The sequence below is a fragment of the Hyla sarda genome, chromosome 5, assembly GCF_029499605.1.
Source record: "Hyla sarda isolate aHylSar1 chromosome 5, aHylSar1.hap1, whole genome shotgun sequence".
Taxonomy (NCBI): domain Eukaryota; kingdom Metazoa; phylum Chordata; class Amphibia; order Anura; family Hylidae; genus Hyla; species Hyla sarda.
The window spans coordinates 46,889,002-46,902,619 of record NC_079193.1 but is presented as its reverse complement, the minus strand read 5'-3'; the positions used below and the strand labels follow the sequence as shown (position 1 = coordinate 46,902,619).

The following is a 13,618-nucleotide window of genomic DNA, read 5'->3' as shown; positions in this document are numbered from 1 at the left end:
CTGGATTTGACTATTCATGGTCGTTGGTCACATGAGAGCTTGTGCCTACTGAGCACTCATGTGACCAGCGACAATGAATATTCATATCCAGCCAGCGAGCTCGCTTTCAGCACAGATAAAAGCCGATCTTTAGAGGGACCGGGCACCAGACGGTATGTATATCAACCGATTTAGTGTGGGTGAACAGGATGACCGTTTTCCTTTTTAATATATTATGTATTTTGATAAATTAATTTATAATATAATAAAAATATATTTAAATTAAATGTTTTATTCTTTTAAGAATGTCCCAGCGGCCCTGACATAATACCAATTGTTGCCGGTGTGGTCGCTGGAATCGTCCTTATTGGGCTGGCCCTCCTGCTTATATGGAAGCTTCTCATGATTATCCATGACAGAAGAGAATTCGCTAAATTCGAAAAGGAAAAAATGAATGCCAAATGGGATGCTGTAAGTACTGAATGGCCCTGTACTTAATTAATAGGAACTGTCTATCAGAAAGTTGATCGTCTTAACAGAAATTGACTTGGTTGTCCAAACCGACCAATCGGCATGTCGCGCTGAATTCTGCAATTGTCGTGGAATTGTAAAATCTGCCGCTCTGGTTGGTTACTGCCAGCAATAAAACTGTCTGTTAGGGCTCATTGACACTGCAGATTTTTTTCCCACAGACATTCTGGGCAGAGATTTCATCTGTACTAGTCACCAGCAAATCACTACATTTATTTTTTTGTTTTTCAGACAGTTAGGGATTTTTTTCTCTTCATCTATTCTATGTCTTTCATGCATATTTTCAGTAATTCTCCCGATCTCTGATTTTGTTCCATTTACTTCCTTGTTAATCTGTTAACACTTTCATTTCTATCTGCTAAAGTTTCCCCTCTGACTGTCATGGGTAAAAGTAATGCTGAAAAAGCTATAAACTTGGTTTGGTTAAATGGGTATTCCAGGCCAAAATTTTTTTTTATATATCAACTGGCTCCGGAAAGTTAAACAGATTTGTAAATTACTTCTATTAAAAAATCTTACTCCTTCCAATAGTTATTAGCTTCTGAAGTTGAGTTGCTGTTTTCTGTCTAACTGCTCTCTGAGGACTCACGTCCCAGGAGCTGTGCAGCTCCTATGGGGATATTCTCCCATCATGCACAGCTCCCGGGACGTGACATCATTATTAAGCAGTTAGACAGAAAACTTCAGAAGCTAATAACTATTGGAAGGATTAAGATTTTTTTAATAGAAGTAATTTACAAATCTGTTTAACTTTCCGTAGCCAGTTGATATATAAAAACATTTTTTTTTTGCCTGGAATACCCCTTTAAATTCTGGCTCAGAATAAACTGCATGGCTGTCCAGGCATGCTGGGAGTTGTAGTTTTTAACAGCTGGACACACTGTTTGGTAAACACTGGTATGTGACCACTCATGTACAGTCATGGCCGTAAATGTTGGCACCCCTGAAAATTTTCAAGAAAATGAAGTATTTCTCACAGAAAAGGATTGCAGTAACACATGTTTTGCTATACACATGTTTATTCCCTTTGTGTGTATTGGAACTAAACCAAAAAAGGAGGAAAAAAAGCAAATTGGACATAATGTCACCAAACTCCAAAAATGGGCTGGACAAAATTGTCACCCTTTCAAAATTGTGGAAAAATGAGATTGTTTTAAGCATGTAATGCTTCTTTAAACTCATCTGGGGCAAGTAACAGGTGTGGGCAATATAAAAATCACACCTGAAAGCAAATAAAAAGGAGAGAAGTTCACTTAGTCTTTGCATTGGTTGTCTGTGTGTGCCACACGAAGCATGGACAACAGAAAAAGAAGAGAACTGTCTGAGGACTTGAGAACCGAAATTGTGGAAAAATATAAACAATCTCAAGGTTACAGGTCCTTCTCCAGAGATCTAGATTTGCCTTTGTCCACAGTGTGCAGTATTATCAAGAAGTTTGCAACCCATGGCACTGTAGCTAATCTCCCTGGACGTGGACGGAAGAGGAAAATTGATGAAAGGTGTCAATGCAGGATAGTCTGGATGGTGGATAAGCAGCCCCAAACAAGTTCCAAAGATATTCAAGTTGTCCTGCAGGCTCAGGGAGCATCAGTGTCAGTGCGAACCATCAGTCTACATTTAAATAAAATGAAATGCTATGGCAGGAGACCCAGGAGGACCCCACTGCTGACACAGAGACATAAAAGAGCAAGACTACATTTTGCCAAAATCCTTCGGGGAAAACGTCTTGTGGACAGATGAGACCAAGATAGAGCTTTTTGGTTAAGTACATCGTTCTACTGTTTACCAAAAATGGAATGAAGCCTACAAAGAAAAGAACACAGTACCTACAGTGAAATATGCCGGAGGATCAATGAGGATTTGGGGTTGTTTTGCTGCCTCTGGCACTGGGTGCCTTGAATGTGTACAAGGCATCATGAAATCTGAGGATTACCAATGGATTTTGGGTCGCACTGTACAGCCCAATGTCAGAAAGCTGGGTTTGCATCTGAGATCTTGGGTCTTCCAGCAGGACAATGACCCCAAACATATGGAAAAAAAAGCACCCAGAAATGGATGGCAACAAAGCGCTGGAGAGTTCTGAAGTGGCAGCAGTGAGTCCAGATCTAAATCCCATTGAACACCCGTGGAGAGATCTCAAAATTGCTGTTGGGAAAAGGCGCCTTCCAATAAGAGAGACCTGGAGCAGTTTGCAAAGGAAGAGTGGTCCCACATTCCGACTGAGAGGTGTAAGAAGCTTATTGATGGTTATAGGAAGCAACTGATTTCAGTTACTTTTTCCAAAGGGTGTGCAACCAAATATTAAGTTAAGGGTGCCAATAATTTTGTCCAGCCCATTTTTGGAGTTTGCTGTGACATTATGTCCAATTTGCTTTTTTTCCTCCCTTTTTTGGTTAAGTTCCAATACACACAAAGGAATAAACATGTGTACAGCAAAACATGTTACTGCAATCCTTTTTCTGTGAGAAATATTAAATTTTCCAGAAAAACTTAAAGGGTGCTAACATTTACAGCCATGACTGTATGCTTCCTGTATAGGCACATATGTATCATCATGTGGAATACAGCAACCATGTTGCTATACTCTGTATGAAGGTACTGAACTAGCTCCGCTGGGTAGAAAGTGCATATTATGATTATTTTTACAGGCCTAATGTAACATTAAATAGTGATCAGCTGTATTCTAGGGAGAAAACTGTAAGAGTGTGTTTCCCTGCAGAGTTAGTGAATCATTTTTATATAGTGCCAATTCAAATCAATAGGTTGTCCCTGTGATACAGGACAGGTCCTCCATAGCCAAATATGTTGTGTGTAAGAGCCCTATGAGAGCCCTCCGTAAACAAGTGCCGCTCCAGTAGATTGGCACTTACATACAGAGCCTATTACAAGGCATAGTGCAGTGAGTGCCACACAAAACAATAGCGCAGGTCAAAATAAGGGTTTTCTTATTCATCTGCTTATTATTAGCCCCAGTACACAGGCAGACTGGTCTGTTCAGCCGATAATGGCCAGTGAAATAGGGAACTTCTCTTCAGTATCTAAATCTTTTGGTCAGATTGAACAGGGACCTCCCCTACTATTAAAATTCCCCAATATGGTGGATATAAAGGATTTTCCAAGAAAATCCCTTTAACTAGTACATTTTCGTTGTATCTTTACGCGCAGTGAACATTATCATCAGTGTGAATGGGTCTTCCGCCAGACCCGTTCACACTGAGGTATTTCAGCGGCGGACCGCCCTGCATTGCCGTCATTATGGCGGTCGCCAGATGGAATCTTCACAAGCAGAATTCTGCGAGCAGAGATTTAGGTCAAAATACTCAGTGTGAACATACCCTTAGGCAGAATCTGTGCCAAAGACATTGCAGTCTAAGAGGATGTCAATGGCCGTGCGGTCCTAGCGCTGACTGATTCAGTCGGCACTGGGTGTATTCCGGACGGAACTCTTCTCTCTGGAGCAGGGCTCTCAAACTGGTGGCCCTCCAGATGTTGCAAAACTTCTACTCCCAGCGTTCCCAACAGCCATTAGCTGCAGCAAACTGCTGTCCAGGCATGCTTAGAGTTGAAGTTTTGCAACATCTGGAGGGCCACCAGTTTGAGACCCCTGCTCTGGAGCTTGCTCACTGTGAACTTGGGCAGCATTCATACCACAATTTGACCTTCCTATGCACAGATACGATCTCGGAAGCTCAAATCGCCTGAAATTGTATCCGTGCACGGACAGATACAGAGCCATTAACTATTACGAGGCTGCGCATCAGCTAGTGACAACAATTGGATCAGATTTTTGACTTGGACTGAAAATTGTGGCAGATCGAGTCAAAAATCGGATCCCCTGAGAAAATGACCAGATCGTAGTCACTAGCTGACTAAAATCGGGTCCGCAGCCCCATAATACAGTAGTTAATGGCTCCATATCTGTCCGTTCACGAATATAATTTCAGACGATTTGACCTTCCGAAATCGTATCTGTGCACCGGTAGGTCAAATCGTGGTGTGAATGCAGCCTTGGCCTAAAAGGAAACTGTGTCATCGGAGGGGTTCTCTGGTGGCTTCTCCCAACCCCACCAACTTTGATAGAACTCTCACTGTTTAGATATAGGGAAAGCTCTATTAATCAAGGCCACCAGGGAAGCCCCAGTGATAGGGGGTCTATGGTAACAGTCACACACGGCTTCTCATGCCTAAAGACCCCTCTGCCATATAGGAAGGAATCTGCCATATTACATTAGACTGCTATATAGGTGACTGGAAACGCAGCTTAACGAACAGCCTAGTAATCCAGAGAATTATTAATGCTACAGCATTCACTGAACAAACTGCATTTTCTGGAATGTTCCTCTAATTTTACTTTCCATACATTGTCTTGTGTCTATTATGTCCATGTGAACCTCTTTCTCTGTGGATTCCTTTCTCCAGCAAGAGAATCCCATTTACAAGAGTCCTATAAATAATTTCAAGAATCCAAATTACGGACGTAAAGCCGCTCTCTAAACCTCAGTTTGTATCTCCTCTCTGTTTTCTTGTGCCTTTTTTCATGCATGCACCTTGCACTCTTCTCACTCTTAACACTGTGTTAGACCAGTGGGTGTGTATTGGTGGTGGTGAGTGGGGATGTTGCTGTTTTTTTTTATGGCAAAACTGCAAGTGGCTTGAAGTTTTATTAGGTTTTTTGGTAAGTTAAAATTGAATTTCTGCATCCTGTAACCCAGCTGTGCAGTGTGGAATTGCATATGGTAAAACATCCAGGACTGCCTAAGGAGCTTCTCAGGGGGAGCACAAGCAGTGTTTCCCAACCTGTGTGCCTCCAGCTGTTACAAAACTACAACTCCCAGCATGCCCGGACAGCCGAAGGCTGTCCGGGCATGCTAGGAGTTGTAGTTTTTGCAACAGCTGGAGGCATTCTGTTTGAGACACTGTTCTACACTAGAGATGAGCGAATTTACAGTAAATTCGATTCGTCACGAACTTCTCAGCTCGGCAGTTGATGACTTATCCTGCAGAATTAGTTCAGCTTTCAGGTGCTCCTGTGGGCTGGAAAAGGTGGATACAGTCCTAGGAGACTCTTTCCTAGGACTGTGTCCACCTTTTCCAGCCCACCGGAGCACCTGAAAGCTGAACTAATTTATGTAGGAAAAGTCATCAACTGCCGAGCCGAGAAGTTCGTGACGAATCGAATTTACTGTAAATTCGCTCATCTCTATTTTACACCCTCGACCTGAATTCACAAGCCCACTATCTAGTCTAGTTGACTTTTCGCCTATATCTTATAACAAGTAAAAAGTCTCCATCTGTTTATTACATTGACTTCTCCCTGGAAGCCCCTTATTTAAGGGAGGCTTCTCATTACTCATGCTTTTCCTTTACTGAAGTTACATAACTTCAGCACTTGAACTTTTCATTTCTGTGATTTCATTACCCTATAGGACAGTGGTTCGGTTTTCCATGATAATATCACCGTCTGCCTTGGTTTAGTTTGTATGTATTATCTGTGAACTATTCCTAGGCAAATACACAAAGACCTTTAAAGGGGTACTCTGGTGGAAAACATTTTTTATTTTATTTTTTTAATCAACTGGTGCCAGAAAGTTACAGATTTGTAAATTACTTCTATTAAAAAAAATCTTAACTCTTCCAGTACATATTAGCAGCTGTATACTACAGAGGAAATACTTTTCTTTTTGGATTTCTCATCTGTCAATGACACACTGCTCTCTGCTGACACCTCTGTCCATTTTAGGAACTGTCAGAGCAGAATATGTTTGCTATGGGGATTTTTCTCCTCCTGCTTTTGGACAGTTCCCGACATGGACAGAGATGTCGGCAGAGAGCACTGTGGTCAGACGGAAAAGAAATTCAAAAAGAGAAGCCCTTCCTCTGTAGTATACAGCAGCTAAGTACTGGAAGGATTAAGATTGTTATAGATAGAAGTAATATACAAATCTGTTAAACTCTCTGGCACCAGATAATAATAATGATGATGATAATAATTAGACATGAGCGAATTTACAGTAAATTCGATTCGTCACGAATTTCTCAGCTCGGCAGTTGATGACTTATTCTGCATAAATTAGTTCAGCTTTCAGGTGCTCCGGTGGGCTGGAAAAGGTAGATACAGTCCTAGGAAAGAGTCTCCTAGGACTGTATCCACCTTTTCCAGCCCTCCGGAGCACCTGAAAGCTGAACTAATTTATGCAGGATAAGTCATCAACTGCCGAGCCGAGAAGTTTGTGACGAATTGAATTTACTGTAAATTCGCTCATCTCGGATGAGGATGGAGGATGAAAAAAATCTCACCGGAGTACCCCTTTAACTGTCAAAAAGTGAAATGTCATAGAAAAATCTACAAATTTGGATTAAAAGAAAAATGGTCTAAACGGCTTGATGAATTCCCCTCATAGAGTAGAAGAATATAAATGGTGGGGGAGGGAGCTTTCTCCAAGTTCGGTTACGTTAGTTTAAAAAGCGGTCCCTATTAACTCTCCACGGACTTGGCTCGCCCATGAGTGGAATTGGGTGCTTAAGTGGTTCAACTATTGCCCGTATATATATCCGGTTGTGCTAACAGTTATGGCGGCTCTGCGTGCCTCGTGCTGTGAGTGCACTGTGTGCTGTTGTCCTTGTGTGTTCAGCAGGAATGATTTAATATCCCATTCACTCTTTTTCTCTTTTCTGCCGTGATTTTATTCTACACTTTCCCCACTCGTTTTCATTGTATTCATTTTTGTCTATTCCTCTTTGATTTTTTTTTCTAGGGTGAAAATCCCATCTACAAGAGCGCGGTGACAACGGTGGTGAATCCGAAATATGAGGGAAAATGAAAAATGTTTTTTTTTTTTTTTTTTTTGTGTACATTTTACTACACTGTGTATGCAAGAGTAGCAATTTTTTATTTTATTTTTTTTTTTTTCATACCCACCCGCTGGGATCAGATGGGCTGTACTGCAACGATTTACTAAAGCATAACAGTGTTTGATGTTTAGATTTTCACTTGTACAGTTTATGTAAAAAGAAAAAAAAAAATGTTTTTTTTTGCAATACTTGGTTTGCAAGAAAAAGCAATGGGTGCCATTGGACTATAAAAACCACATTGAATGCTCAACCTTTAAGTCATTGAAGGTCACTTTGTGCCTTTTTGACCTTTTGTGTAAGTGGAGATTTTTGTTCTGTAGCAGTGGTCTGCAAACTGCGGACCTCCAGATGTTTCAAAACTACAAATCCCAGAATGCCCGGACAGCCGTTGGCTGTCCGGGCATGCTGGGAGTTGTAGTTTTGCAACATCTGGAGGTCTGTAGTTTTGAGACCACTGTTCTATGGGGACGGAGGGTGATCACAGAAGGCTTTTCCGATCAGAGTATTACGATTTTTTAGGTCTGCTTCACAGGGAACGGCAGGGCTGGAATTTACAGACAAGCAAACGTATACGTGAGGCGTACCTCAGACGGTTTAGAAGGTGCAGCGAGGTAGATTGGGTTTGTATTGTGATATATATATATTGTATTGTGAATACCAAAAAATCGAAAGTGAGCAGAAAAAGCAAGGTGCCGAAAATTTTGGAAAATGGTACAAAAATAGGGGGGCTCACCAAATCATACAGTGGGTGCTACTACTCAGTAAGCAAAGAACTTTCTATACAAGGGTAAGGATTTACTGTAAAGAGTGCACACCACAGGATCAATATTCATATAAGTAACATATTTTATTAAATATCATATAAAGATGCAAAAAAGACAGGGCTAAAATCAGTTAAAAGGCTCTTAATCGAGCAACCTCTACAACATGGGAGAGGGGCCATGAACCCCCTTCTCACCAAAGTCCCGTCCCTCTGTAATGCAATACAATGGCTCAGGCAGTGGTGCTAACTAATGAGATAATACACATGCAGCATCAAACTATTCGGTTACATAGTTTGATGCTGCATGTGTATTATCTCATTAGTTAGCACCACTGCCTGAGCCATTGTATTGCATTACAGAGGGACGGGACTTTGGTGAGAAGGGGGTTCATGGCCCCTCTCCCATGTTGTAGAGGTTGCTCGATTAAGAGCCTTTTAACTGATTTTAGCCCTTTCTGTCTTTTTTGCATCTTTATATGATATTTAATAAAATAAAATATGTTACTTATATGAATATTGATCCTGTGGTGTGCACTCTTTACAGTAAATCCTTACCCTTGTATAGAATTTTGGAAAATGGTCTTTGAACGTTTCGGTAAATTCCAGCTCTGAACCAATTGCTGCCTGACTTAACCTAGCCAAAAAAAAAATCACAGTGCATTATTTCTTTAAAGGCCTTAAATCTTAAGAGCGTGCCTATGTTTCTTTAAAAAAAAATAAATAAATAAAGCTGTTGGTGGTTTTTTTTTTTTTCGGTAACTGCTCCACTCTTGTGAATAGGTTGTGTCGAGTATTGCAGCTCTTGCTCCAGGTCAAGTAGGGCTAAGCTGAGGTATCTGATATACAGCCTATGGACAGACAGGGTGCAGGGTTTTTTTTCCCTTTTTAAATTCTTTTAGTTTTTTCTAAATCTGGTGCTTCCTTATTCTTCCTGTTTATATTCTGTCTTGACATCTATCATTGGGATTTCACCTGAATCTGTAAAGCTTGGTTCCAGACAACTTGACTCTCTTCAGTGTGTATACATATACTGCCTTTTTTTTTTGTTACATTATGATTTGTTCTAAAATTGTGCCATACGGATTCATTGTATATTGTCTTCCTCCCCCCCCCCCCCCCCCTCTCCCGGACCATTTTGCTTTGCCTCGGATTTCATGTTTGTCACATTACTTGTTTTTAAGTGCCTTTTTATTTTAGCAGTTCTTCACTTTTTACAGTACTGTTAACTGAACTTATTTATTAAATAAAATGACCTAAAATGGGATTTTTGTTTTAATTCTTTATGTAGGGTGTGCATGCAGCAAATGTATATGCAGTTTTATACACACAGGTCAGTATACTCCACCATTTCCTTCTCCTGCAGTCTCCAGTGAGCATCTGATACCTCTTTCTATACATTTTCATAGCGAGATATATACAGTAATGGCTGTAAATGTTGACCCCCCCTCTCTAACATTTTTCAATAAAATGAAGTATTTCTCACAGAAAAGGATTGCAGTAACACACGTTTTGCTATACACATGTTTATTCCCTTTGTATGTATTGGAACTAAACCAAAATAGGAGGAAAAAAAGCAAATTGGACATAATGTCACCAAACTCCGAAAATGGGCTGGACAAAATTATTGGCACCCTTAACTTAATATTTGGTTGCACACCCTTTGGAAAAAATAACTGAAATCAGTCGCTTCCTATAACCATCAATAAGCTTCTTACACCTCTCAGCCGGAACATTGGACCACTCTTCCTGTGCAAACTGCTCCAGGTGTTCAATGGGATTTAGATCTGGACTCATTGCTGCCACTTCAGAACTCTCCAGCGCTTTGTTGCCATCCATTTCTGGGGGCTTTTTTTCCATATGTTTGGAGTCATTGTACTGCTGGAAGACCCAAGATCTCAGACACAAACCCAGCTTTCTTACACTGGGCTGTACAGTGCGACCCAAAATCCATTGGTAATCCTCATATTTCATGATTCCTTGCACACATTCAAGGCACCCGTGCCAGAGGCAGCAAAACAACCCCAAAACATCATTGAACCTCCTCCATATTTCACTGTAGGTACTGTGTTCTTTTCTTTGTAGGCCTCATTCTGTGTTTGGTAAACAGTAGAGCTTTACCAAAAAGCTCTATCTTGGTCTCATCTGTCCATAAGATCTTTTCCCAGAAGGATTTTGGCTTACTCAAGTTCATTTTGGCAAAATGTAGGCTTTTTTAGGTCTCTGTCAGCATTGGAGTCCTCCTGGGTCTCCTGCCATAGAGGTTTTTTTTTTTTTTCATTTAAATGTCGAAGGATAGTTCATGCTGACACTGATGCTCCCTGAGCCTACAGGACGGCTTGAATATCTTTGGAACTTGTTTGGGGCTGCTTATCAACCATCCGCACTATCCTGTGTTGACACCTTTCATCAATATTTCTCTTCTGTCCATGCCCAGGGAGATTAGCTACAGTGCCATGGGTTGTAAACTTCTTTATAATGTTGTGAACTGTGGACAAAGGTAAATCTAGATCTCCTGAGATGGACTTGTAACCTTGAGATTGTTGATATTTTTCCACAATTTTGGTTCTTAAATCCTCAGACAGTTCTCTTCTCCTTTCTGTTGTCCATGCTTAGTGTGGCACACACATTGCGAAGACTAAGTGAACTTCTCTCCTTTATATCTGCTTTCAGGTGTAATTTTTATATTGCCCACACCAATTACTTGCCCCAGGTGAGTTTGAAGAAGCATGAAACAATCTTATTTTGAACAAGCTTGAAACAATCTTATTTTTCCACAATTTTGAAAGGGTGCCAATAATTTTGTCCAGGCCATTTTTTGTTTGGTGTAACATTGTCCAATTTGCTTTATTTATTTATTTTTCTCTTCCCTTTTTTGGTTTAGCTCCAATACACACAAAGGGAATAAACATGTGTATAGGAAAACATGTGTTACTGCAATCCTTTTCTGTGAGAAATACTTCATTTTCTTAAAAAATTTCAGGGGTGCCAGCATTTACAGGCATGCCTGTGTGTGTATTAGTGCTGGGCGGTATGGCCTAAAATTAATATCACGGTATCTTTTTTTTTTATTTTTTTTTTTATCACAGTATTACTGCCTGTCCCCCACCCCGCGAGTGGGGTCCCTGTGCCCACTAGCGGTGTCAAATGTGCCCCCCGCGAGCGCGATTGCTACCATCACCGCTAGCGGGGTCCCTGTGCCCACTAGTGGTGTCGCAAGAATGCCGAGCGCGGCTCTGTTCCCTGTCAGCTCTCAGGGTACTGGAACAGATTTAAAAGCCTCGCGCGCAGCTAACGTAGTACTGCGCATGCGCAGTACTACGCAAATAGCGTAAGGCTAACGCTAGGCTCCTAGCGCTGCCTACGTTAGCCCTACGCTATTTGCATAGTGCTGCGCCTGCGCAGTACTATGTTAGCCGCGCACGAGGCTTTTAAATCTGTTCCCGTACCCCGAGAGCTGACGGGGACGGGGAACAGAGCCGTGCTCGGCATTCTTGTGACACCGCTAGTGGGCACAGGGACCCTGGTAGCGATCTCGCTCTCGGGGGGCACATTTGACACCGCTAGTGGGCACAGGGACCCCGCTAGCGGTGATGATAGCGCTCGCGGGAGGCATTCTTGTGACACCGCTAGTGGGCACATGGATCCCGCTAGCGGTGGGGCATTGATCGTGCTCGCGGGGACACTGGCTGACAGGCACAGCGGGGGGACACAGTAAATGGATTAGCTTCACCGGGACAAGGGAGGGTGCTGCGCTGGGCTCTACAATTCATCCGGAGGGTGGGGGAGGGGCCCGACCGGTATAGCAGTATGGGCAAAAATCCATACTGTGGGTAAAAAAAAAAACTATCCGGTTCATACCGGTATACCGCCCAGCACTAGTGTGTGTGTGTGTGTGTGTGTGTGTGTGTGTGTGTGTATATTCACAAGGCCTAATTACCGAGCGTAATAAAGCTTGGAAATTCTGGTGATGCAGCCTCCATCATTCGCACAGAAATTAAAATTCTGGAATGAATGAGCGAAATCAACTTGGACATGCATTGCAGTCTATGGAGATGACCCATGTCCTAGCATAGACTGATTGATTGAATCAGCAGCACATGGAATGTCCACGCAGAACTTTTCCAGGCAGATATTCCACCATCTGAATGGCCCTTAGGAGGAGTGTAGTAACCAAATGTTCTTGTTTATTACAATACATATCAGTGTTAGAGTGAACATGACCGCATAAGGTTGGTGTGGGATCCTGAAGGCTGCCCTGTACCTGTTATGTTCATGCATCGGAATGTCTGCACGGGCATTCCGCAGACTGTGTGCTGAGACCTCACGGGAATGCGCCATCTCATAGACTACAATGCATTCTGTGAGGAGTCTGCAGAAAGAATACAGGTTCATTTTTTTTTTCTTTTCTGCGGACAGCACAGCAGAATCCCACTGAATACAATGGGACTCTGCTGCTGTGAAATTCCGCACGGAATTTTCAACATGTGAACATAGCCTTAAAGAATACCTGTCACCAAATAATTTTAAGTGTTCCTTGTGTAATTAGCAGACACTGTCCCATTCACTTGCTTTTACAATTATCACATAAATATGTTTAAAATGTAATAGAAAAAACGCTTACTAGGTGGCTCTGTTCTTTCCCCTACTTCAATTTATTCAGTGAGTTTGGTCTCCTCCCGGCCTGGCAGGAGTCTGAACTCAGGAAGTGTTTCTCTGCACTGAGTTTGATTGAAAGCTGCACAGAGCCTCACTGAATGATACACAGAGCCTGAGGTCTTCTATTCATCACAGCAGTGCAACCATGTGAGGGCGGAAAGTGGTCCCCCAGCAGGCTCCAGTGATGTCACACCTACTTTCTCCTTCTGGGAGATTGTTCTATGTGAGCAAGAATAAAGGTACGAACGATAGAGCTTTTTAGAGCTCTGAATTTTCTTTTCTTTTTTTATAGGTGTTGGGTGTAGTTAGGGAACAGCCTGAGAGAGTTTATTTAGTGACAGGTACTCTTTAAGTATTCAGTCGACTGATATCTCTCCTGAGGCCCGTATACACCTGCATGCTCTGCTTGGTGAGTGTTTTGAATGAGTAAGAGGAGAAAGCTGCCAGCAGGGATATCTTTTCTCCCAACAGCAAAAGGAGTGGACATGTTAAAATGCAACGTGCCTGACCTTCCTCTCCCTCATCTGCACAGAGGAGGCCTCCATACACACAGTTCTGCTCTCTGAACACATTGATGCTGCAGTGAGTTTCTCCCGCTTAGACATGTGACTAGATTGTCAGCCATTCATTTGAGCATAGTTCCACATGTCTATAATACAGAATGATAAATGTGCAGTATGAATTGGAGAACAGCGTGCCAACTTCAGTTTCCTGGAATAGTCAGAGTAGACCAGGAAATGGGAGCACTTTGGAAAGCAAAACTTTTACTAGATATAATGAATTGACCCCAGATGCTTACAGTGTACCCCCAGAGATGCAGGGTCACGCACTCTCCAT

The 13,618-nt window shown here is 42.0% G+C and overlaps 1 protein-coding gene across 2 annotated transcripts in view; it reads left to right on the top strand.

Moving 5' to 3' along the window:
- Positions 1–8,188, top strand: part of ITGB1 (integrin subunit beta 1) — a 51,507-nt gene extending 43,319 nt beyond the window's left edge. The window contains exons 15-16 of one of the 2 annotated variants that reach the window (XM_056519465.1): positions 284–450; positions 7,266–8,188. In XM_056519465.1, the coding sequence (XP_056375440.1) occupies positions 284–450; positions 7,266–7,331 (233 nt within the window). In that variant the 3' untranslated portion in view covers positions 7,332–8,188. The remainder of the gene's footprint in view (positions 1–283; positions 451–7,265) is intronic. The other variant, XM_056519466.1, reaches the window with a different exon arrangement.
- The last annotated feature ends 5,430 nt before the right edge of the window (positions 8,189–13,618 follow it).